The 25000-nt window shown below is 40.7% G+C and overlaps 1 protein-coding gene, 2 long non-coding RNA genes and 1 pseudogene across 3 annotated transcripts; all 4 read left to right on the top strand.

Annotated features, from left to right (window-relative positions):
- Positions 1–428: 428 nt before the first annotated feature.
- On the top strand, positions 429–1466 carry LOC129409350 (uncharacterized). Its single transcript, XR_008632365.1, has 4 exons — positions 429–585; positions 644–757; positions 837–907; positions 1343–1466. It is a non-coding gene; the product is annotated as an uncharacterized LOC129409350 (long non-coding RNA).
- Positions 1467–1525: 59 nt separating this feature from the next.
- Positions 1526–3885, top strand: LOC110174780 (deoxynucleoside triphosphate triphosphohydrolase SAMHD1-like). The gene is made up of 7 exons (XM_055155074.1): positions 1526–1640; positions 1980–2088; positions 2295–2386; positions 2717–2802; positions 3417–3538; positions 3610–3669; positions 3742–3885. The coding sequence occupies exons 3-7, from the start codon at positions 2298–2300 to the stop codon at positions 3883–3885; spliced, it is 501 nt and encodes a 166-aa protein (XP_055011049.1). The 5' UTR covers positions 1526–1640; positions 1980–2088; positions 2295–2297.
- A 119-nt stretch (positions 3886–4004) lies between these two features.
- LOC129409348 (uncharacterized) lies at positions 4005–5029 on the top strand. Its single transcript, XR_008632364.1, has 2 exons — positions 4005–4096; positions 4170–5029. It is a non-coding gene; the product is annotated as an uncharacterized LOC129409348 (long non-coding RNA).
- Positions 5030–5690: 661 nt separating this feature from the next.
- Positions 5691–17961, top strand: LOC110174655 (interferon-induced protein 44-like; annotated as a pseudogene).
- The last annotated feature ends 7039 nt before the right edge of the window (positions 17962–25000 follow it).

Here is a 25000-nt window from a genome sequence, read left to right as displayed (position 1 = left end):
CTTGAACCTTTCTCCGGTAATGTTTTATTTTTATTGTATTGTTTATTTGAATAGGAACAGACAACAACAATAGAACAAACATAGATTAATCACAGTGTATCACAGTGTTTAAAACCCAGGCTAATTTGCAACCAGTTTGAGTTTAGTTCAACTAATTTCCAAACAATTGTGATGATAATATTCTTTAAAATGTTTCTCTTTCTACACACCCTAATGAACAAAGAGGCCACCTCAGCTGCAGCAAGTCAAACGACAAACAAAGGTATTTTACACACAGTTGACACTTGTCACAATATTTACAGCCAGACACATGCTATTCATACTATTATTACTACTACTACTACTACTACTATTACTACTACTACTACTACTACTACTACTGTCATCATTGTGAGTGAAAACAAACTATATTGTTCTTAACCAGGTGTTCAATGATCCTATCCATGGACATATGGAGTTTCATCCTATTCTGGTTAAAATCATAGACACACCTCAGTTCCAGAGACTTCGATACATCAAACAGCTGGGAGGAGCCTATTTCGTTTACCCAGGAGCATCTCACAGCAGATTTGAACACTCACTCGGGTATGTCTGATCAAATCCATGGTACTGGGTCAGATTTTTATGTTATATATTTTCACAGAGTGGCACACTTAGCCGGGCTGTTTTTTGAAAGCTTTACAAAAGGATCAACCAGAAATTATTGATGACAAGGACATACTTTGTGTGCAAATTGCTGGTCTTTGCCATAACCTTGGTGAGAAAGCCAAATCTATTACTCTGTTCAGTACTTACACAATGATGTCACATTTAGCTGGTATTTTCTATATTTACAGGACACGGACCTTTTTCAGATGTGTTTGACAGAATCTTCTTTAAAAAACACAACCCAGACCTTGATTGGAAGGTAAGTCAGAAATAGTAACTTTGGTGTGTTTCTCAGATCAGAATTTATATTAATGATTTTGATAATTGATATTTCACAAACTAATATACAGCAATACAAAATGCATTTACTGTAAAAGCAACAAACCAATCAATATTAAGTAGGCTATTAGCAAAACACCCTGTCATCCCTGATGCCATTCTCCATGTGGAAACACAAACAGATCAATTCTTCATAACCCAGTTAACAAACCTGAGTGTAAAAATGATATATTTTCATATTTGCCCACAGAATAAATTATCTTAATGTTCTAAACAAAGCATAACAAACAATGATGGTGCCTGACTAAATACACTCAGTATAGACACTATCATGTAGGATTACAAAGGCATCTCATCCAATGGAGAAAAAGAACTGTGAATTACTCAAATTAATAACTGTTGAACAAAAATTCAGTTACAGAGGAGCGAACTGTCTGCTGAACTTTTCGAAGAAATCGCAGGAACTGTGCTTCAGACGGATCTGTCAGATGATGACAAGACTTTCATTAAAGAAATTATCAAAGGGATTGACTATGAACAGGTGACGTGGAATAATTGAGCCATGCTCTTCATTCTGTAAACCACATACTGATGATGTGTTACCTGTAGGAGACACCACAAGGCCGCAAGAAAAAGGAGAAGCACTTCCTCTACGACATAGTGAGCAACAAAAGAAATGGAGTCGGTGTGAAACTCTTTGACTCAGTGGCCAGGTGAGGTTTGTCACAGGATCTGATCTGTGATTGTATTCTGAACCAAACTTTTCAGTTTAACATCAACAGCTCATGTTGATGATGACTATGCAGCAATAAAAATTATTAAAACATTAAAACATTATTCGATTATTGGCCATTATTACATACATTATCAGTTGCTACAAATTAAGTGTGTCTCTCATTTGATATACTTACCTGTGTGCATGTACTTTTTAAGGCTCTAATCCTCAAACTAGATTTGTGGTGGTGTTTTTGCAACACTTTCTATGAATCATTGTGTTTCTTTTTTTTTTATTTTTTTTTTTACATTTTAATATTTACATTATATGTGTACAGGGATTGCTATCACCTGGGCCTAAAGACTAATTTTGACCATCATCGGTTCATCAAGCTTGCCAAAGTGCTTGAAGTTGATGACAAGAATCAGATCTGCATCAGAGACAAGGTGAGAAAACAGTGTTTTCCAGTATAATAGTGGGCACTGACTATGGTGGCTCTGCAGAGTCTAATTTTCTCCCTGCCTAAAAATTATATCAATACAAATCATACTTATTTACTTCGTGTGTTATCAAAAACATTAAAAAGTAATTTCTTAGAACAGGTAATAATGTAGTTAACTAAATCATCTTTTTTTTCTTTCCTGCACAACAGGCGATGAGTACCTTGTATGACTTGGCTCACACCGTTGAAGCTCTTCATACCAAAGCCTACACACACAACGTGACCATAAACATCGAGCTAATGCAAGTATTCGTCTTTGTTTAGTTTAACATTACCTTACCTGTGTTTATCAACTGTTTATACAGTTTCATGTTTGTTATGTTATAGTGTTCGGTGTGTTTCAAGGGCTTTAATAGCATGCCTTCTCCTCAGTCACACTGTTTTACACATTCACACATTACACATTCCTAAAGTCTCTGTAACATCACCTAACACAATTACACAACAGCTTTAATTTTGTAAAAATGTGGTGTTTTGCCCATGGGCACAACAAAAGTATACATCCTAATCCCTACAGTGGGGTTATGATCAGGACTGAGATAATTAATAGAGTTAATTGTGGTACTCTCCAGGATGGAAGATGTTATCAAGGAGCATATTGAGAAGCAAAGAATACAAGCAACAGCAAAACCAGCAGAAATTTACTCCAAAGTCACAGGTTTCATCAAAGCTTCAAATTTACCATAATAAATGGGATTCCATTTGTGCCAAAACTATGTCTTTTGAACTGTGGATACTACTACTACTACTACTACTACTACTACTACTACTACTACTACTACATACTATATATTATGTCTACTAAAGGTGTACTATGTTACTTTTTGGTTGGTGGTTCGTCATCTGCTTTTATCTATGGAGATGTCATTGCTCTGTGTGGAATGTTCTGCAGTATGAAATCAAACATGTCTAACTTAGATTTATTCAGTTACGGGTGGTTTTACTACTCAAAAATACCTAGAAAAACATTCTGAGTGTGGGCGGGGCCACCTCTCCACAGATCTGACCTGTAATTTTGCCTGGTTTAGTCTCTATGAAGATATAAAGGTTTAATACCATCCTGTGAAATCAAACAAAGCAATAACATCTTGAACAACAGTTCCACAATGCACCTTTAAATGAGTCCATACTTGATCAACAAAGTGTAGACACACACACACAAGAGTCTTTCCACAAGAATCTGAAAACAACAGACTTAATTTGGCACAAATGGAAGACATACATAATGAATTTTGTTGCCTACACCTTTGCATTTCTCCTTTACTCCCACAGACAGTTTATTGGTAGAAAGGACAGATCTTGAGAAGGCAAAAAGCATTGTGAAAAGAATCCACTCCCGAGATCTGTACAAATATGTGACAAAGGTCAATAAGGACGAGGCAGAGATAAATCAGGTTAGTATTGCACTTTGTTCTGTTTGTATTTACTTTCTTTTGCAGAAATTATACTGTTAATGTTCTGATAGGAGAAAAAAGGTCGACTGGCTGAAGCACTCAGAACTAAAGAAAACAACATTGTCATTCACGTAAGTCACTTTATTCTGTTGATGATCTCAAGAATCTAGTTAATGTCTATTCATGTCTATGTCCCAAATAAGGTGCACAGCTTAAACTCTGGCAACCAAGACCCCATTTCTGGCATGATTTTCTTTGATAAAGGCAGACGCATTCTTGATTCAGATCAGATTGAGGAAAAGGTACACAAAACTGAAGTGGGCATATGTTGGCCTCTGTTATTTTAGAATGTTTACATATACATATATATATATATATATATATATATATATATATATATATATATATATATATATATATATATATATATATATATATATATATATATATACATTTTTTTTTTCATAGAAACAAGCTATGTATGAACTACAGATTAAGTGTGGACAATGCATACATGTCTTTCTGAAGAACAACAACAGTGACCTGGAAAATGCTCAGGTGGTAAAATAAATGAGATCAGAATTTTTCAGCTATAATTTCTAATGAATGTTTAACATTACACTTTTAACAGATTGAAGAAGTGAAGAAGATTTTAATGGAGTGAGAACACACAGCAAGCACACAAGGATAAAACATTTATGAGTTGTTTGAAATAATGATTTAAATGGTGTTGGTGTTGAAAATGTCTTTTCAAATCTGGTATGAACAGATTCTACTTATCCTTTACCTCTTTGTAGTGGGGCCAAACTAGTGATTGCTTAAAATTAATCTATTCATTCATTCATTAAGTAATTAAAATATATTATATATTTATGTGATTTAGACTTAGTAGTGTACTAGCCTACATGCAGGTTTTATATCAGTTAGTTCATTTGTCAAGCCCAAGGTGAGGGAAATAGAAGATTACATTGTGGCCTACAAAATGTCTACAAAAAAGTAAAATTTTATTGTTCCATACAAATCATTCATTCATTTATTTATTTGTTTATTTGTTTGAGCCAGGTACAACAAAATTCATAAACAGTAACAAAAATAGTGATTTGTACATGAACATATTTGGGACGTGGTTCTCAAAAGGAGGAGGATGAAGTTTAAAAATCTTAGAGTCCTACGACAATTGTTTAACATAATCACGTGGTTCACTTTTTTTAATATATATATCACCTTTGGGGTGCTTACCTGTCATTTGCAGAAATATACACACATATATACAAAAACATATCCACACATACATACATACATATACGCATCATATATATCCAGTACATATACTCAATATAAATGTTCATACACATATACATCACACACATATACACACATGCAGAAACATATTTTGTTTGTGGTTGTACAAACTAATAATACAGTAATGTTATCGTAGGCACAAAGTTTATTGTTTATGATCGTATAAAATAAACAGTAATGAGAATGAAAGATTTAAGGATTTTTTGTTTTCGTTTATGGTCGTACAAACTCATAATAGTAATAAAGAACCATTTTCCATCCTGGTCTGGTCCCGGTCTGGTTGGACCTGGTTTAGTCTTGGTTCAGTCCTGGTTTAGTCTTGGTTCAGTCCTGGTTTAGTCTTGGTTCAGTCCTGGTTCAGTCCTGATTCAGTCCTGGTTTAGTCCCGGTTTAGTCCTGGTTTAGTCCTGGTTCAGTCCGGCATCACAGTTTAAGTTACGTATTCGGGAAACGGTCCATTTTTCATTTAAACACAAAATCGAAAACTGAAAAAAAAAAAAAAGAATCATTATCTGTTTTTTCATTTTGGTTTTGGAGACAAATAATGAAGAAAATAGTTGGTTTTTCGTTTTCAGATTTTTGGTTTTATTTTGAAAAACAAATGAACAAATGACACATGGATTTAGTTGACTTTAATCCAGAGACCTAAAACTAAAAATGTAAAAATGGATAAAGCCACTGCTATTATAAACTGCGAAATAGTTTCTGTCTTTGGTGTTTATTTCCTGGGGAGGCTCAGACAGAGATCAGTCCCTGATCTCAGAGCTGTTGAACAGGATTTGTGAGGACACGCCCAGAATTCTGTGTTTTCATATCAGATACGTCAGAGGCAGAAGGAGGCAGGGACACTTTCTTCTTCCTCTTTCGTTTAGTCTGAAGTTCACAGTCCACACACACAGTCCAGTGTGACCTCCGAGGATCACATCAGCTCTTCAGTTTGACAAGATGAGAAGAATGTGAGTGGAACGCTACACACACACTAGAGGTGCGCGGATGGGTGACTTTTTCGTCCGCAACCGCATCGCAAAACTCATCATCCGCCCGCTGTCCATTTGCAACCACAGTTTTTGACCAGTTCTCAAAACCGCACCCGCCGCCACCCGCCCGGTCTCCTCCCAGTTACTCCGAGTTCAGAGTTTTTTATTTGAGTAGTGAAACCGCCACCCGCCAGAATTTAATTAAAATATTATTTTTCATCACGTCATCCGCCCGACCCGCAATCCGCGCATCTCTAACACACACACACACACACACACACACACACACACACACACACACACACGACACACACACACACACACACACACACACACACACACACACACACACACACACACACACACACGCACACACGACACACACACACACACACACACACACGACACACACACACACGACACACAGACACACACACACACACACACACACGCACACACACACACCGCACACACACACACACACACACACACCGCACACAGACACATACACACACACAGAGACACACACACACACCCCTACACACACATACACACACACACACACACACACAGACCTACACACCCCTACACATACACACACGCATACACAGACACACACACACACAGATACACACACACACACACACACATGCACACACACAGGCACACACACACACACGCAGACACACACACACAGGCACACACACACACGCAGACACACACCCACATAGACACACACACAGACACACACACACACATAGACACACACACAGACACACGCACAGACACACGCACACACACACACACAGACCACATAAAGATTTTAACTGAACTGTGGAGTGACCTGTTTTTAAATCTCGTCTTAAAGGTTGTATGGAGGATTTTTGTGTGTGTGTGTTTCAAATTGTCAGTGATAGATTATAAAGATGCAGTAGCCTTGTAATTATGATGACCAAAAAAAAAAAAGAGAATGAAAATTCATCAACTCTGGACGTGGTGGGGCTAAACATTTGCCAATAGATAACGACACTGCCTCGTTATCTGTGAGCTGACAGGCTGTCAATCAAACTCCCTACGTTTCTAGAGTAACTGACTTGCCTGCGCCGCCGTGACGTGGTTTACGTACGACTGTCACACAGTCCACAGACGCACAGACGCTGTTTACTCCACCAACGCAACAGTTCTTAGCGGCTTTTTTGAACTGTAGCTTCCTCGCAGTTTGCACAAAGTTTGTTGCGATGGCGACAAGAATCCAGGAGCAGTTATTCCAGGGGTTGGCAAACTTTTTGGCTCGGGGGCCACAAAGGGTTCTAAAATTTGACTGAAGAGCCGGACCAGGAGCAGATGGATGGAGTGGAGAGAAAAAAATAACATGGGATATGTAGAAAACCTGAGCTGGAATTTTAATTGAAAGTCACTACAAAGCGTCACAACAAAATATCTGTCTTTCTAAAACACTGAACATTAAATTAATAAAATACCTTTTTTAATTTACTTTTAATTTAATTACTAACAGTTACTATTTAAAAGAACTGAAAGTTCTGTTCTCCTTCAGGATCTTATCATCATCTCTCTCCTCCTGAATCTTTATTTCAAAAACAGTAGAAGATGCAGATCTACCTTCTGTTCAATGTGCGTCTCCAAAACTCAACAACGACCAACACAAGGACAGAACAGTGTCAGTGTGTCAGTCTGCGAGCGACGAGTTATATTTGATCTGGGGCACATTGTTTATAATGAATGCGTTTATCTCGGTTACGATTGGGTTTTTTGAGTCATGGTGAATGTAAACGCACTATCCCAGTTACTGCAATGTAACGTTGAGTATGAATGCTCCCAAAAGATGAATACCTCTGAAATACTTCCTGGTGCTCCACCTTGTTCTAGCTGCCGCCATATCTTCTTTCTGCTCCATTTTACGTTGTCACACTGTATGCGTGAAGACTTCGTGATATGCAGGCTAAGAGTCTTTCAACTTCACTTTCACTCTATTCCGAATGGAAACAGTGCAGTGTTATGTCTTGAACACTTCTGCCTCACTCATGGTCCGAATACACCGACCGAGAATGACTTCTGTTACTAGCTAGTCCGAAAGAATAGTTTCCCATAAAGCCCACCCCTGAGTTTGCCACAAAAGAAAGTCAATTTTTGAAGTCGCTGAATGAAGAAGACAAGGGGAAAAGCAGCGAAGCCAAACTAAGGTGATTCTTGTAGATTCATTCCAGCGATGGCGCAACTCAAGCAGACGAAGAGTCTAAAGACTGACGCATTGGTCGCCAAATTACTTCTGGACAGGTATCTTCTGCTTATTATGAAAACATACTCATTTCCAAGAGCTAGACAAACGTTTTTCAGGACATGAATGTGATATCCTATGTCTGAAAACGTAATTTTCAATGCAAAGAAAGAGTCTGTTTGCAGCTGCATGTTGAAGTAGTAGCTAGTTCATTCACACGGAATGTTTCCCTTCTCCTCACTTCTTCTCCGCACACAAAATGTCCGAAATATTATGTATGTATTAGTTTAATTTTAAGATCCCTGCATTTGTGGATTGACTGTAAATTATAATAATTGATTGCTTTTAGTATTGACTGGGATGACGAAACCTGGACTCCAGAAATTGAATCTCAAACACAGTCTTCCTCTGAAGAGGACGAGACAAAGGAGGTGGACTCTGCCTCTGATGACAGCCAAGATCTAGACTACATACCACCAGTTTGTCTAAGGTACTTTGTTTTTTTCCTATGTATGTATGGCATTGACTTGGTGAGTGTGAAATGTTTTACTCCAACCCCCAACACAAAGAATTTACTTGGCACATATTTGGGGGTAGAAGACTGATCAGATTGTTCTTTTCCTGTCACACCCTGCTTAATGGCATTTGCATTTTCACACCACAGGGCTGGGGCTGCACTGAAACAACCATTTTGTGTTGACACATTGCCACAGATTCACATGGATGAAACGGTCCATGATGAGCCTGACGACTGTGAAACTGTGGAAGATGCCATTCCTCCTGAGACTGCTATGGCTGTTATTGAGGAAGATGTTTTCGGACAACAAGCGTCCATCATATATCATGATGTCTTGAAGCAGCTTCTGCACTACCTAATCCTACCTGTGGACAAATGCACAGCTCAGGACCCTGTCACAAAGGTGTCATGCAATGCAGCAAGACCCTTTGACGTTTCCCTGAAAAGAAGATGCACAGCTGTAATAGCAGAATGAGTGAGTCAAAGGTAATAATCTACAATACAAAATTAACATGTGGGAATAATAATACATCATATATACGATAATATCACTGGGAGTAGCAAGAAGTGCAGTAGTTTTGTGACAACAGTAGTAAGTAGTAGTAGGAGGAGCACAATATAGCTGTGGGAGTAGCGGCAACTGTGTATTCATAAGTAGCAGTCACATTATTTAATTTGTCTTATTTTGTTTTTTACATATGTCCAAATGGTACTCTGTTTGGAAGTGGAGCTCCCAGCGCTACTTTAAATATGGTATGCTGGTGGGAGACTTCATGCTGGGTTTAATGTCTAAACAGAGGACCCAGGAGGAAAAAGGACGGCTCCACACAGTATGTTTCCAAACAACAATCATATATTTATATAGCATTTACATTTGAAAAAATAATGCACATAGCTGGGTGTAAATTTATAACCAATTGTGTGTGTTTCTGTCTAGAAAGGGAAAGCTTTTACAGCAAGAGGTCACGCGTCTGTACATATACAAAGACCCAAAAGAGTACAAGTACATCCCTGATCTGCAGGCACTCATACTCCAATCAAGGCTTTTGTCCCAGAGAGGAATGGCAGAGAGTCACCCATCAAGACCCGATGATCCACGAAGGCTTGGGCCCCTAGCAGGTGGGATTGCCCCAACAATACAAGAGCTGGAGCAGTAACATGTCAGCAGAGGGCTATGTAAGTTGGCTGTACATCAATAAGTACAAATTTAAATAGAATATACTTATTTCTACAAGTATCTACTGGTAGTAGAAAATTACATTAATCACAGCTATTTTAAATAGTACTTGTTAGAGGTCGCAATGGGAAAAAAAAATCTATCAGCACTATGCTAATACTGTTATTTTTTATGAACTAACTTTTATTTGTTTCCAAACAGGTCACGCATCTGAATAAACCTCAAAACATGTGTCCAGCATGACCTCTGACTGTAACTGTGTAGTGATGTAAAATTCTGGGTGTTCGTTATTAAAATAATATTATTTCTAAGATGGTTTTACTTTTATGAACATTATTGACATTACTAAAGAAAGACAAAGCAAAAGGAAAATGTCTAACAAATGATTTTTATCAGTATTGCACACACTTATAAAACAAGGTTACAGTAAATATGTGATAGTAGAGGAGGGGGTCTTCTGGTTTGGGATCAGTGTCCAACTGATCAAAAAGGAGACTGGGCTCATGGTCGAGGCAGCGTTCAGCAGCAGGTGAGATTCATTGCGGCTCAGTCTCTGAATCCTAGACTGTAAATACACATGAAAATGTAGTAATGCTGCTGCATTACTAGTAAAGTAAAATTATTTAAAGTGGCAGATGTCTTGTCTAAACAAGGACAGGCATCATAGTAATGTGACTTTCTTTTTGTTTATTTTTACATAATAAAAGACTCAATTTAATACTAATATGGAGTATTGTACTGCTGAATTAAACATACCCAATCACTAACAATCCTCTCAACTCGAAGATTTTGGACCCTGGTTAGGTCCTCCTCAGTCATATTATGTAGTAGATGGCGTTTTTTTTCCTTTCTTTTTTTTCCTCCTGTTTTTCTTGCTCTGTCGCGGCTCACATCCCTCTCACACTGTCTCCTAACATTGTAGAAGGTCCCGGTCTATCTGCACCATACTCAGAAGCTGGCTCTCCAACGCTCTAATAACATACAGTATAACAATCATTATTGCCCGACCATTTGTGTTACAAACAGAAAAGGAAAATTACAAAAAATATAGAGAAATACAAACAAAAAAAACAAAAACAAACAAAAAATTTAAAAATAAAAAAATTACAAAAAACAAAAAAATAAATAATAATAATACAAAAATATATATAAAATTATTTTTTTATTTAATAAATATAAAATTGCATTAACAAAAGGTAAAGAATTACCATAGTCTCTGACATATTCGAGGTAGAACAATGTTGTTCTTGTTGCGATGTTGTGGCAATAGCAGCAGCAGCAACAGCCGCTATTCCAAAGGGCGCACCGGCTGTAAACAAACCTGTTTCTGGCGTAAGGAGGAGGCGGGAGGAGGTGTTTCTACTTAGGAAGCTGTGGGCGAGGGGGGTGGTTTCATGCATGCGCAGCATTTGAAAAAGGATAAACCGTTTCTGAATTTCTCATCCCTTGGAAAATCCTCTATACAACCTTTAAAATGCACTTGTTCAGTTTGGCCTTTGACACACTTGGAGTTGTTCACATTTTATTAGATTGTTTTAATTTGATTCTGTCCACCTGTGTTGTTTTTAAGTGTGTTATAAATAAAGTTAACCAAGAACTAAACCAGGACTAACTAGACTTAAGCTCACCTGATGTTTTGTCTCCACAGTAAGACAGGTTCTACCTCCTTCACACCTGCTACCACGACTCCCAGCTCCTCTTTGTGTAGATCTACATCACCTGTGTACATACCTACATCACCTTCATATGCACCTGTCTCCCCTTCGTACTCACCTGTCTCCCCTTCGTACTCACCTGTCTCCCCTTCGTACGCACCTGCACCTGTCTCCCCTTCGTACGCACCTGTCTCCCCTTCATACTCACCTGTCTCCCCTTCGTACGCACCTGCACCTGTCTCCCCTTCATACTCACCTGTCTCCCCTTCGTACGCACCTGCACCTGTCTCCCCTTCATACTCACCTGTCTCCCCTTCGTATGCACCTGTCTCATCCTCGTATGCACCTGTCCCACCTGCAAGCTTCGATCTAAAAGATGAGTCAGATTCTGAGGATACTGTAGACCTGCAGTCTGGCCTCTCACAACTCTCAACCAGTGCTCCTGCTGCAGTGAAGGACGGGGCAAATGCAAAGAAACAAGATGGTAAGTCTCATGAAGCGCACTTGACTGGGTTTTCATGTTTTTGAAATATTACTTTTGGTAAGAACGGGAATAGTAAATAAATATTATGGTCATGAGCTCTGGTGGGGTGGCTGTTCACTCCCTTAGAGATAAGGTGAGGATCTTGGAGTAGAGCCGCTGCTCCTCCATGTGGAGAGGAACAGCTGAGGCTTGGGCGTCTTTTCTGATGCCTCCTGGGCGTCTCCCTCGGGAGGTGTTCATGTCCCACTGGGAGGAGGTCCCGGGGAAGACCCAGGACACGCTGGAGGGACTATGTCTCTGGACTGGCCTGGGAACACCTCAGGTCCCCCTGGAGGAGCTGGAGGAAGTGTCCCTGCTTAGACTGATGCCCCCATGACCCGGCCCCGGATAAACAGAAGAAAACAGATGGATAAATATTATTATGATGTGACAGTATGATAGTTTTAAACTTAGATTAAAGGTGCACAATGTCACTTTTCTAATGAACCATGAACATCACATTCATAACATCTGTTGTCTCAGTCTGAGCTCGTCTGATCTTTCTTGCTCAGCAGGTTGGGTCTGGTTCAGACCTGATGCCAGCCGGGCGACCGAGCTCAAACTCTCTGATATTTAGAGTCTTGGTGCAGAGTAAACACAGATTTTCATTTTGTCACTTTGACTGTTTTCTGAAAATCAAACTCCTGAACGATGAACACTGAGACAAGTCCTGAAAATGAATTCTTTAAATCCAATTTTTAGACCCCACAGATGATCTCTGCCATAGACATACATGCAGAACACAACTGAAGGCATTCCATCCCGACTGATCCCTATTCATTATTATCAATTAAATAAAATAATAGTGTAAAAACAACAAAACTTCAACCATCAGAGTTAAACATTTAAAATGATCTGTCTCACTTTTCCCATCAGAGGGGAGCACGGTCTGGAGGAAAGTCGACTGGACCGAGACGTGAGTTTCAATTATTCTCATTTAATACAGAAACATATTTTTCTGTATTATATTTTATATTTATATTTGACATTATATATTTTTATCTGGATAGTCCCTGTGGTCAGTGGTGGACAGTTTACGCAAAAGGAAGGACTTTTCCTGACACTTTAAACCTTCATTTAACAAAATAAACGTGATGTCATTTATTTTTATTTGTCTAAGCAGAACTATTTTGCAATTTAGACAGGTTTTGGCCTTTGTTTACATAATGGTTGCTAGGTAACAGTCTATGTGTGGCCAATCAGAAAGTAAATTTGATAAACTTCAAGGTTTTTATAAGATCTTAAATGTTATGATGTTAGTTATAGTAGTACTAATAGTGAAAAGATGTATTCTGACTGTAAGTGGGCTCGCCTCTCCACAGATCTGACCTGTAACTTGGCCTTGTCACTGTATGGTGGAGGTCAGATCTGTGGAGAGGCGACCCTGCTCACAGTCAGATATTTTGAGCAGTAAAATCACAGGTAATTCCATGATTGTACAAAAGCTACACTCCAGGCAAAACTCCCTCTCCATGGAGACGAGAAAGTACCGTAGTGCATCTTTAAAGAGTTGATTCACTCACACGTAGAACAGAATGTCCATCTTCTGCACAGTGAGTTTGTGTGGATGTCAGAGGTGGGTGTTTGCTTGTGTTTGTTGTGCAGAGAGAGGAGCGCCCTGGTGCAGAGGCTGTCCTCCTACGCCCCCTGCAGTCGGGACGTGGCACAGGCGCGTGTCCTCCTCGTGGGACCTGTGGGCTCGGGCAAGTCCAGCTTCATCAGCTCAGTGCAGTCTGTGTTTGAGGGGAGAGTCACCAACAGAGCCATGGTGGGACAGAGCCACGGCAGCTTTACAAAGAAGGTACATGCAGCTGGTACAGGCTGGTACAGGCTGGTACAGGCTGGTACAGACTGGTACAGACTGGTACAGGCTGGTACAGGTTGGTACAGACTGGTACAGGCTGGTACAGGCTGGTACAGACTGGTACAGACTGGTACAGACTGGTACAGGCTGGTACAGACTGGTACAGACTGGTACAAACTGGTACAGGCTGGTACAGGTGATGAGGTGCTGCAGAAACAAGAAGAAACTGTTATAAAACCAAACAAAGTTCAAGATTTTATGATTAAATATAATCATTTCTGACAGTAAGTCAGACCTGTTCCTGGTGCATGTTGGACTCCGCCAGGGTCGCCCCTGTCACCGGTTCTGTTCATTGTATTTATGGACAGAATTTCTAGGCGCAGTCAGGGGCCAGAGGGGTTCCAGTTTGAGGACCACAGGATCATCTCTGCTTTTCGCAGATGATGTTGTCCTGTTGTCTTCATCAGACCAGGACCTGCAGCTCTGGGGCGGTTTGACCCGAGTGTGAAGCGTCTGAGATGAAGATCAGCTCCTCCAAATCCGAGGTCGTGGTTCTCAACCGGAAAAAGGCGTCTTGTCGTCTCTGGGTGGGTGGAGAGTCCCTGCCTCAAGTGGAGGAGTTCAAGTATGTCGGGGTCTTGTTCTCGAGTGAGGGGAGGATGGAGCGTGAGATTGACAGGTGGACAGGTGCAGCATCTGCATCTGCAGTGATGCGGTCGCTGTATCGGGCCGTTGTGGTGAAGAGGAGCTGAGCCAAAAGGCAAAGCTCTCGATTTACCGTCAGTCTACGTTCCCCCACTCACCTCTGGTCATGAGCTCTGGGTAATGACTGAAAGGACGAGATTGCGGATACAAGCGGCACAAATGAGTTTCCTCCGCAGGGTGGCTGGGCGCTCCCTTAGAGATTGGGTGAGGAGCTTAGTTACATGGGAAGAGCTCGGAGTAGAGCCGCTGCTCCTCCACGTCGAGAGGAGCCAGTTGAGGCTCGGGCATCTGTTCTGATGCCTCCTGGCCTCCTTCCTTGGGAGGTGTTCATGTCCCACCGGGAGGAGGCCCCGGGGAAGAGACAGGACACACTGGAGGGACTATGTATCTGGACTGGCCTGGGAACACCTCGGGGTCCCCCTGGAAGAGCTGGAGGAAGTGTGTGTGTGGAAAGGGAAGTCTGGGAGTCCCTGCTTAGACGGCTGCTTCTGCGACCCGACCCCGGATAAAGCGAAAAAAATAATAATTGATGGAAAAAGATGTTAAGTATGTGTTAGTGAAATGAGTCTAACCTGTCACATATTTAACCTCTTTTGTTTATGCGTGTGTGTGTGTGTTTGTGTGTGTTTGTGTTTGTGTGCAGCTCCAGTGTTTCCCTCTTCGTTCCTTGGACAAGACCTGTGCTCTGGAGCTGTGGGACTCCATGGGCCTTGGAGGCTGTGGTGGACCCAGTCTGCAGCAGCTGCTCAGTGTGGTCAAAGGACACGCCCCGACGGATACCAGGTACACCAGATGCCCTACCGCTCATGTAGAGCATGGCCCGTCCTTCCAGCCGTCTCACCGTACCAGGTTATACGAGGCTCGTTCTCGTCTGGAGGTCGTTTATTTCAAGAGAACTCGTCAAGTAAAATTATCTCGCTGCATGAACAGATTATTTCATTACTTTTAAGTCGTTTTCTGACAGATTTAAGTGTTTAGATCTTAAATTTTGCCAGAGCTTTTTTGCAGGGTGGGTAAGTAGAAGGTTAACGTGTGATACTCTGTAAAAGCTTTAGAGGAGCTGTAGAATCGTGCTGGTCTCATGTGCTGCTGTTGTGTGTGCAGTTCCGAGTGGATCAGGCTCTGTGCTCAGACACAGAGGGCTACATAAAGCGCCCGGGCCTGAGGGAGCACATGCACTGTGTGGCTTTTGTCCTGGACGCCTCCAAAGTCTCCACCTGCTCCGACAGCACCAGAGTCTTCCTCCAGCAGCTGAGGAGCTTCATCACCGACCTGGGTGAGTCCTGCTCCACACTGACTCTTCCTCTCATGATGCTCCTGTTTCACTGACGGCTTTGGGATGTGTTTAAAGGCGTTCATCAGGTCGTCCTTCTGACTCATGTCGATCAAATCTGCAACAAAACTCAGAGAGACACGTCAGAGGTTTACACGAGCCCCAACGTTAAAGAGGCGGTAATGTACTCAACCTTTTATATCAATGTAAAACACAAATCTAACAAAAGCATTAGATTTGAGTCATGTTTTTGGCTGAAAATAACTTGAAAAACTATAATTCTTAGAGTGAGCAGAGTCACGTCTGCACAGATCTGACCTGTAACTTGGCCCAGTGGCATCACCTTCTTGAAAAGCACTTATAAAAGCACCTACTGTTTAAACTCATCAGTGTGAATAGACTGTGAAATTTATAAGTCAGTTAAACTCAGGTACAGCACTTTTAATGCCATACTGCGGAACATTACAGGCAAAGCATTTTCAATAGGGATATTCAGAAATCTTGACGGTGTTTTCAATTTTCTTCACTACTGTATTTTTCGGACTATAAGGCACACTTAAAATCCTTTAATTTTACACTTTTTTCATTTGTAGACAGTGGTCTACAGTCCCTTAGCCAATCCGGATGCAGGGGGAGGAACACAATGCACGTTCGTATGCTGTGAAAAAAAAAAAACATGCAAAATTACACCCAAAAAAATCTCCGAAACAGCAAGGCTGCGAAAAGTGAACCGCGTTATAGTGAGGGACGACTGTATCCACAGAACAGACTCACCATCAGCAGCACATCCTCTGTCACAGAGAGAACCCAGCGTTTTTTTCAGCGCTTCTAGTTTATGCAAATGAGTCATGTGGTTTTAAGTTTAATTTCTGTAAAACATAAACAAATGTGGTAGGGTTATCCGATCACGTATCAGATAAATAATATACGTATATAACACACAGCCCACACAGGACACAACTGTTTTTTTTTTTGTTTTGTTTTTTTCACGTTTTTGTTTGGTAAGATTTAGTTTTATTTGGATTTCATAGACGAGCCTAAATGTTTCAAATATAAAGCACATGCAAACATATAATATCAAATATACAAAGTGTAAATTGTGCAGAGTCGAGTCTCAGGTCTGATCTGGTTCTGGTCTGGTTCCTGTTTTGTCCAGTTCATTAAGTTTACCAAGTTACACATCCCAAGACCAGACTGTGGTAAAAGTCAAGATTTTCAACAATGATGCTTCATGGTTAGAAAAGTTAATAAAATTTAAGTTTCAGCCCAAATACTACATATGAAATCAACCCCAAACATCCTGGATCTGATTCTTTCCTCTCAGTCCATTTTATAATGTTTTTTAAAAGTGTCGGATCGGGACTCGGTATCGGCAGATACTCAAAATCAAATGACTCTGACTTGGGGGCAAAAAAAATGTGATCGGGACATCCCTAAAATGTGGCAAAGCTGCATTAAACACATTATTACTCAATGTATATTTGAGTCGTGCTCGTAGGAAATAAAAATCCAAACTTCAAATGATCCACCCACATTCACATTGATATGGATGGATCGTGGACGCCTGGACTAAGGATCAGACTCAAGTGTCGTCTGATTGTTTCACTTAATGCTCCTTATAATCTGGTGAAATTTATGTATGAAAACAGATGAGAGAATCCAACATTATTGATATTGTGCCTTATAGTCTGAAAAATACAGTAATAATAATGATAAAGAGTTACTCAAACGTGTGAATAAAACAAACTCCAGTTCTGTTTGTGATGAGGAAACGACATTATTACACAGATCATAAAAAGTGTGATCTGGGCGTTTTGTTGGAACTCCAGGTCACGACAGAATCTTAACCCTGCGTGTGTGTGTTTGCAGATGTTTAAAGCGGCGGAGCTGGTGGGCATGTCCCCGTCCTCCGTGGTGCCAGTGAGGAACTACTGGTGTGAACTCGAGCTGGACCTGAGCTCAGACGTCCTGCTGCTGCGAGCGCTGGAGCTACTGCTGCAGTACACCGACCTGTACTACAGGGAGCAGCAGAGAGCCCCCTCCAAACACGAACACTGAGCTGCAGTACACCCACCTGTACTGCAGGGAGCAGCAGAGAGCCCCCTCCAAACACGAACACTGAGTGTATAGAGGATTTACACACATCAAAATCTGGACTAAACTGGGACTAAATTCAGGACTAAACTAGGACTAAACCAGGACTAAACCAGGACTAAACCAGGACTAGACCAGGACTAGACCAGGACTGAACCAGGACCAGGACTAGACCAGGACTGACTGAAACAGGATTAAAACAGGTCTATACCAGGACTGAACCAGGACTAAACCAGGACTGAACCAGGTCTACACTAGGACTGAACCAGGACTAAACCAGGACTAAACCAGGACTGAACCAGGACTAAAACAGGACTAAACCAGGACTGAACCAGGACAAAAACAGGACTGAACCAGGACTGAACCAGGACTAAATCAGGACTAAAACAGGACTAAAACAGGACTAAACCAGGACTGAACCAGGACTAAAACAGGACTGAACCAGGACTCAACCAGGACTGAGCTGCAGTACACCCACCTGTACTACAGGGGGCAGCAGAATGATTTGGATGAAGAGCATAAACTTAAATGAATAATTAATATCAGTTTCTTGTTTTGTCCTTGTGTATTTTGCCCTCAGCGTTTAAATAAATTAATCACAAACTTTGATCGTTGCATTATTAATGAGAGCAGCTGAGTAAGAAAATGGAAAAAACAACAATTTTCTTCATAATTTGCCTCCAAAACCAAAATGGAAAAAACAGATGATGATTAATTTTTTCAGTTTTCAGTTTTGTGTTTAAATGAATAATGGAAACAACCACACAATTCCGATGTCCGAATCTCAAAACTAAAATATGACAAAATCAGAACCAGAAACAAAAGTGAAATGGTTCAAAAGACTTGAAAAGATTGACTTTGACAATAGACACATCCCACTGGGAAAACAAACATGGAGGTTTGACGCTCACTTTTTCGAAGGATCCTTCCTAGTGTGCATAGCGCAATGACCGGAAGTCCGAAATTCATGATGCATGTATTGATGTCTGACATCGTAAATTACGTTATTTTTCTCCACTTCGAGGATTAACTTTTCATCGTCCATCATCAACCTTTCCTTGGACGCAGTGCGCGTTGTTTACGTCATTGAGTCTTGACTTTGGTTAACTTATTTTGAAAGGGCGTCGGAAGTTTATTTTGACACCGCGTGTTTATTTCCTGTCTTTCCAAGAAGGAGACGCTCTGTTGACGCCCACGTGACGCGCTCATAAGTTTCACTTTCTCTAAAAGCGCGTCTGTTTCTGTTCACGTCAGTCTGACTCTGACACGAGAGGAAACCTGCGCTGCACGGGTGAGATTTTACTCTAAAAACTAAGATTTTAACTCTAAAAACTAAGATTTAACTATAAAAACTAAGATTTAACTATAAAAACTAAGATTTAACGATAAAAAAACTACACTACGGTCTGTGCTCTGACCTCTACAGGCATCAAAACTGGAACTAAACCAGGACTAAACCAGGACTAAACAAGGACTAAACAGGATTTAACAAGGATTAGACCTAATGTTAAACCTGGACCAGACCAGTATTAAACCTGTACTAGACCAGGACTAAACAAGGACCAGGAGTAGACCAGGACTAGACTAGGACTTAACAAGGACTAAACAAGTACTAGACCAGGACTAGACCAGGACTACAATTATACTAGACCAGGACTAAACAAGGACTACGCTTGGATTAAACCAGGACTAGAGCAGGACTAAACAAGTATTAGACCAGGACTAAACAAGTACTAGACCAGGACTAAACAAGGACTAGTCCAGGACTAAACAAGGACTAGACCAGGACTAAACAAGGACTAAACAAGGAATAGACCAGGACTAAACCAGGACTAGAGCAGGACTAAACAAGTACTAGACCAGGACTAAACAAGTACTAGACCAGGACTAAACAAGGAATAGACCAGGACTAAGCAAGGACTAGACCAGGACTAAACCAGGAGTAGACCAGGACTAAAGAAGAACTACACTTGGATTAAACAAGGACTAGAGAAGGATTTAACAAGGACTACACCAGGACTAGACCAGGACTAAACCAGGACTAGACCAGAATTAAACCAGGACTAGACCAGAATTAAACCAGGACTAAACCAGAACTAGACCAGGACTAATGTTAAACCTGGACTACACCAGGACTGGACCAGAACTAAACAAGGACTAGACCAGGACTAAACCAGGACTACACCAGGACTAAACCAGGACTACACTTGGATTAAACAAGTATTAGACCAGGACTAAACCACAACTAAACCAACACTACACCAGGACTAGAGCAGGACTAAACAAGGACTAAAGAAGGACTACACCAGGACTTAACCAGGACTGAACCAGGACTACACCAGGACTAGAGCAGGACTAAACAAGGACTAAAGAAGGACTAGACCAGGACTAAACAAGGACTACACCAAGACTAATGTTAAACCTGGACTAAATCAGAACCAAGCCAAGTGAACATCGTGACTAAACCTGCTTGTCTCCTCAGAACAATGTCGTTTGGATTAAGATTTGCCTCCACCACCACCACCACCTCCTCAGGCCCCTTCGGAGCCTCCACCTTCGGAGCCGTCGCCTCTGCAAACCTCCTGGACTCGGCGCCGGCTCCTTCGTTCAGCCTGGGCCGCCCCGACAACTCCACCGAGAAAGAATCCAAAGACGCCAAGAAGACGGTGGAATTAAAGCTTCCTCGTAAGTCCCACATAGGCCTGGACTAACCAGGACTAAACCAGGTCTAAACCAGGACTAAACCAGGACTAACCCAAGACTACAACAGGACTAAACCAGGACTAAACAAGGACTACACCAGGACTAAACCAGGACTAAACCAAGACTACACCAGGACTACACCAGGACTAAACCAGGACTACACCAGGACTAAAGCAAGACTACATCAGGACTAAACCAGGACTACACCAGGACTAAAGCAAGACTACATCAGGACTAAACCAGGACTAAACCAAGGACTACACCAGGACTACACCAAGACTACACCAGGACTAAACAAGGACTACACCAGGACTAAACCAAGACTAAACAAGGACTACACCAAGACTACACCAGGACTAAACAAGGACTACACCAGGACTAAACCAAGACTAAACAAGGACTACATCAAGACTACACCAGGACTAAACCAGGACTACACCAGGACTAAACCAGGACTAAAGCAAGACTACATCAGGACTAAAGCAGGACTGAACCAAGGCTAAAGCAGGACTACACCAGGACTAAACCATTTATTAATCAATAAATCAATTAATCGTACAATAACTTTTAACGAGCTTGATAACTTTTATGGCCGGGATAAATTCTACTTGCATACCTGTTTGTTTTCCTGGAGACTGAATGTCAAAAGGCTTCAATCGCTCTCAGTCTCCTCTCGTATAATTATCGTAATGACACTTGAATAAACATGTCAGCGTAGACGGATTATGTGTTTATCAGCACATCGGATGCGCGCGCAGCCTGAGTGCAGAAAGCGCCGCTGTCTGTGCGGTTAACGTGAAGCCGCAACACGAGCGCCGCCGTCAGAACCAAAACAGTTCATCTCCGTGTGACAAAACAAAACTCATGAGCGGGACACGTCTCAACAGCCACATGCGTCAAATACATCGAGCGCCAAACGACAAGAAAAAATGTGTCAAACCCCAACAGCCGATATTAGACTCACGATTAGGGGGTGTTCACACCAAAGCGTCAAAAAATGCCTTGACGCCTCTATTTGAACGCCTTTGCATTTGAATTTAGACGCCCCCGACGCACATCTTTGACGCTGTGGACGAACAGGAGAAAAATATTTGACGCGCGTCGGTTGCCGTGGAAACAAGTGTCTGGTCCCAGTCTTTTCCCGAAACAATGTCAGACCAGACTGAGAGACTTTAGGAGGAGTATATATATTTATACTCTGCTAATGGTCCGGTCCCAGTCCGGTCCCGGTTCGGTCCTGGTGTAGTCCTTGCGATCGGCTCGGTGATTGTGCTGTATATATTTATTCTCCACTCATGTTTGTGGTTCTGGTTCTCGGGTTTTTCTTCCTGATAATAACGTCGCTTCGTCACTGGATACTCGTCCCTGATTGGTTGATGTGGTGCGTCTGACGCGAAAAGTTCAGCATTTTCAACTTTTTGACACTGACGACTTGGACGTGCGTCTAGAGCAGGGATGGGCAAACTACGGCCCGGGGGCCGTATGCGGCCCTTTAAACCTTTTAATCCGTCCCGCCGAACTTGAATAAATTATAATAATAAACCTTGTTAATGTTTTATTTTTCCTGCATTTCCGGCGTTTCCCGGTAGATGGCGCACTATACATACATTTAGGTGCGGCGGCTTCTGTTGGCCGCAATGCTTTATGGGAAACTATTGACAGGAGTCATTTTCGGGTGGTGTATTCGGACCATGAATGAGGTAGAAGTGTTGAAGACATAAGAATGCACTGTTTCCACTTTAAGTGAGTTTAAAGTAAAGCTGAAGTAATTATAGCCTGAACGTTATTAGTTTGTAACATGTGGAGTGTCTAAAAAACCTGGATATACTGCAGTTATTAATGATTACATACTTAAGTTATTAACATGAACAGTTTCTCAGGGAGGTCGCCATGTTGGACATATGGTTGTCTGTGGCAGGTTGTTTATTTCTTCTTGTCGTCTGCACTGAAATGGAGCGAAGGATCATGGTCTATGAAGTTCTTCTGTGTTTTTTACCTATTGCTGCACCATCACTCTTCATTTAATCAAAGAGACTTGTAATTCGATACAAGTCTCGAGAACTTTGACGATACGATATCATGATATTTCGGTTATTGATACATCCTTATTATTGTAAACATGTAAACTCGAAGGAGAATATTTGAATTCAGAACTATTTAATTCAGAACAATTAATTTGATATTAAAAAACATAATATAAACGTCGTCATTCTGTCAGTCTCTGTTTTGGCGTCGGGCGATATTGGACATTACCAGATTCTTTAACAGACTATGACAGGTTTTGATTCTTATATTTTATTTTGTAGTCATAATTTGTGTGTGTATTAGAAGAGTTACGGCAAATTAGGAAAAGATTTTAATGTTTTTTTTGCAAAATTGTAAATCTAATGACGGCGTTTTGGTGAAATGAGTCGTCTAACCTGTCATTTAAAGACAAAGTATCGGTATTGGTATTGGTATCGGTATCGGAACAGAAAAAGCCTGATCTCTAAATGAATGAACAGAGAATCCTTTGAAAATCCTGAATAACTTTCTTTTTTTCCAAACAGACAAATCCCAGAGGAAAGACGCCCACAACATTCCCGGTAAGTCACAACAACAACAAGAACAAGGACTTTATCTGCACAGTTAAAGGTGCACTGTGTAACTTTTTGGGGGGTCTGTCACCTGCTTGTTTCTATAGATACGTCATTGCTCTGTCTGGAATGTTCCACAGTGTGACTTTAAACAGCTCGACTTTACGTTTATTCGATTACAAGTGGTTTTAAAGCTCAAAAATATCTAGAAAAACAGACATTCTGACTTTGAGCGGGGTCGCCTCTCCACAGATCTGAACTGTAACTTGGTCTGATTTGGTCTCCAGTAAACCAGGTCTAAATCAGGACTAAACCAAGACTAAACTAGGACTAAACAGGTCTAAACCAGATCTAAACCAGGACTAAACCAGGTGTAAAGATGGTCTAAACCAGGACTAAACCAGATCTAAATCAGGACAAAACCAGGTCTAAACCAGGACTAAACCAAGACTAAACTAGGACTAAACAGGTCTAAACCAGATCTAAACCAGGACTAAACCAGGTGTAAAGATGGTCTAAACCAGGACTAAACCAGATCTAAATCGGGACAAAACCAGGTCTAAACCAGGACTAAACCAGGACTAAACCAAGACTAAACCAGGACTAAATCAGGAATGAACCAGGTCTACAGCAGGTCTAAACCAGGACTAAACCAGGTCTAAACCAAGACTAAACCAAGACTAAACCAGGTCTAAACCAGGTCTAAACCAGGACTAAATGAGGACTGGACCAGAACTGAACCAGAACTGAGCCAGGACTAAACCAGGTCTGTGCAGTATGTTCTTTGGTGGAGGTTTACACCGCAGGAACAAGTTACAGGCTGATCTGTGGAGAGGCGAGCAGCACAAATGCGAGCTCTCTCTGTGTGCAGCAAAGTTACAGGTAAAAACTCAGATCATTTTAATTCCATATTGTGGAACATCTTAACAGAGAAAAGTAGGAGAAAAGTTAGTTTGTGCATCTTTAAAGGTCCTGTATTACACAAAATGGACTCTTATGAGCTGTAAATCATGTTATAATGTTGTTATCTCATCCAAAACATAAAATAATAAAGAGTTACTCAAACATAAGGGCCCAGTCAAGCAGAAGTAAACAACAAGGCCAAAAATTCAAGTTAATTCATCTGATATAAAAATGTATTGAACAGATACATATGTACTCTAGTTTATGAAACTGTTGACCTTTTTTCTGGACCATTTTTGGTTCTAAAGTTCCATCCGTTTTAAACAGACCATGTATGAAACATGGAACAAAAATTATTTCCCAAATTTCAAAGACCTGCAAATCATGTAAATAAATGGATGTATTTCATCATATCTTGTGTTATTCCATCTTTGAACTGTTGATGAAGGTGCATGATAAAAAAAAAAAAAGTATTTAAAATGATAAAAATGTTCTTGGAAGGACTGACATATTTTATAGAAATAGTTTCCTTTCATTTTGAAGTAATATTAAAGTATTCAGAAGAAAAAAGTGACAAATTATATAAAATCCTGCACCTTCTACTTGTTTGCACAATTTTCCCTCCGTTACTTTTCCCTCCGTTACCATGACCTTTCTTAATAAAAAATCTCATGAGTCAAAAAGTAAGAGGTTTTTCAACCTAATCTTGTACCATATGGTAGAAAACTATATGAAGCAAATATTCAAACCAGTTTGTTAAGGATATGTAAGTGAGAACCAAGAGTTATCACTGTTTGGATTTATTGACCAAAAAGTGCTGCATATTTCATTCCCTCCGTTACTGACATGAGTTTTTTAATTTTTTGTCAACAACTTGAAAGAATATCACAGGTTTAACTTGACCCTGTTGGAGTGTAACTCTTTCCTACATTCTGATACTTTACTTATTTCAATAGTTCCTCTAGTTTCTGAATAAGAGACATTTGAATGTCAAAAATCTGCCCCTGTTTCCCTCCG

The sequence above is a fragment of the Boleophthalmus pectinirostris genome, unplaced genomic scaffold (assembly GCF_026225935.1).
Source record: "Boleophthalmus pectinirostris isolate CB_2022bp ecotype Guang Dong unplaced genomic scaffold, ASM2622593v1 HiC_scaffold_1959, whole genome shotgun sequence".
Taxonomy (NCBI): Eukaryota; Metazoa; Chordata; class Actinopteri; order Gobiiformes; family Gobiidae; genus Boleophthalmus; species Boleophthalmus pectinirostris.
This window is presented reverse-complemented; position numbering and strand designations above follow the sequence as displayed.

What these genes read in the sequence shown, in the direction of transcription:
- LOC110174780 (XM_055155074.1), top strand. Translation starts at nt 2,298, where the DNA reads ATGAGTACCTTGTATGACTTGGCTCACACCGTTGAAGCTCTTCATACC. An exon ending in ACGAGGCAGAGATAAATCAG is followed by an intron (nt 3,539 to 3,609) that starts GTTAGTATTGCA and finishes ATGTTCTGATAG; the next exon opens with GAGAAAAAAGGTCGACTGGC. An exon ending in AAAACAACATTGTCATTCAC is followed by an intron (nt 3,670 to 3,741) that starts GTAAGTCACTTT and finishes GTCCCAAATAAG; the next exon opens with GTGCACAGCTTAAACTCTGG.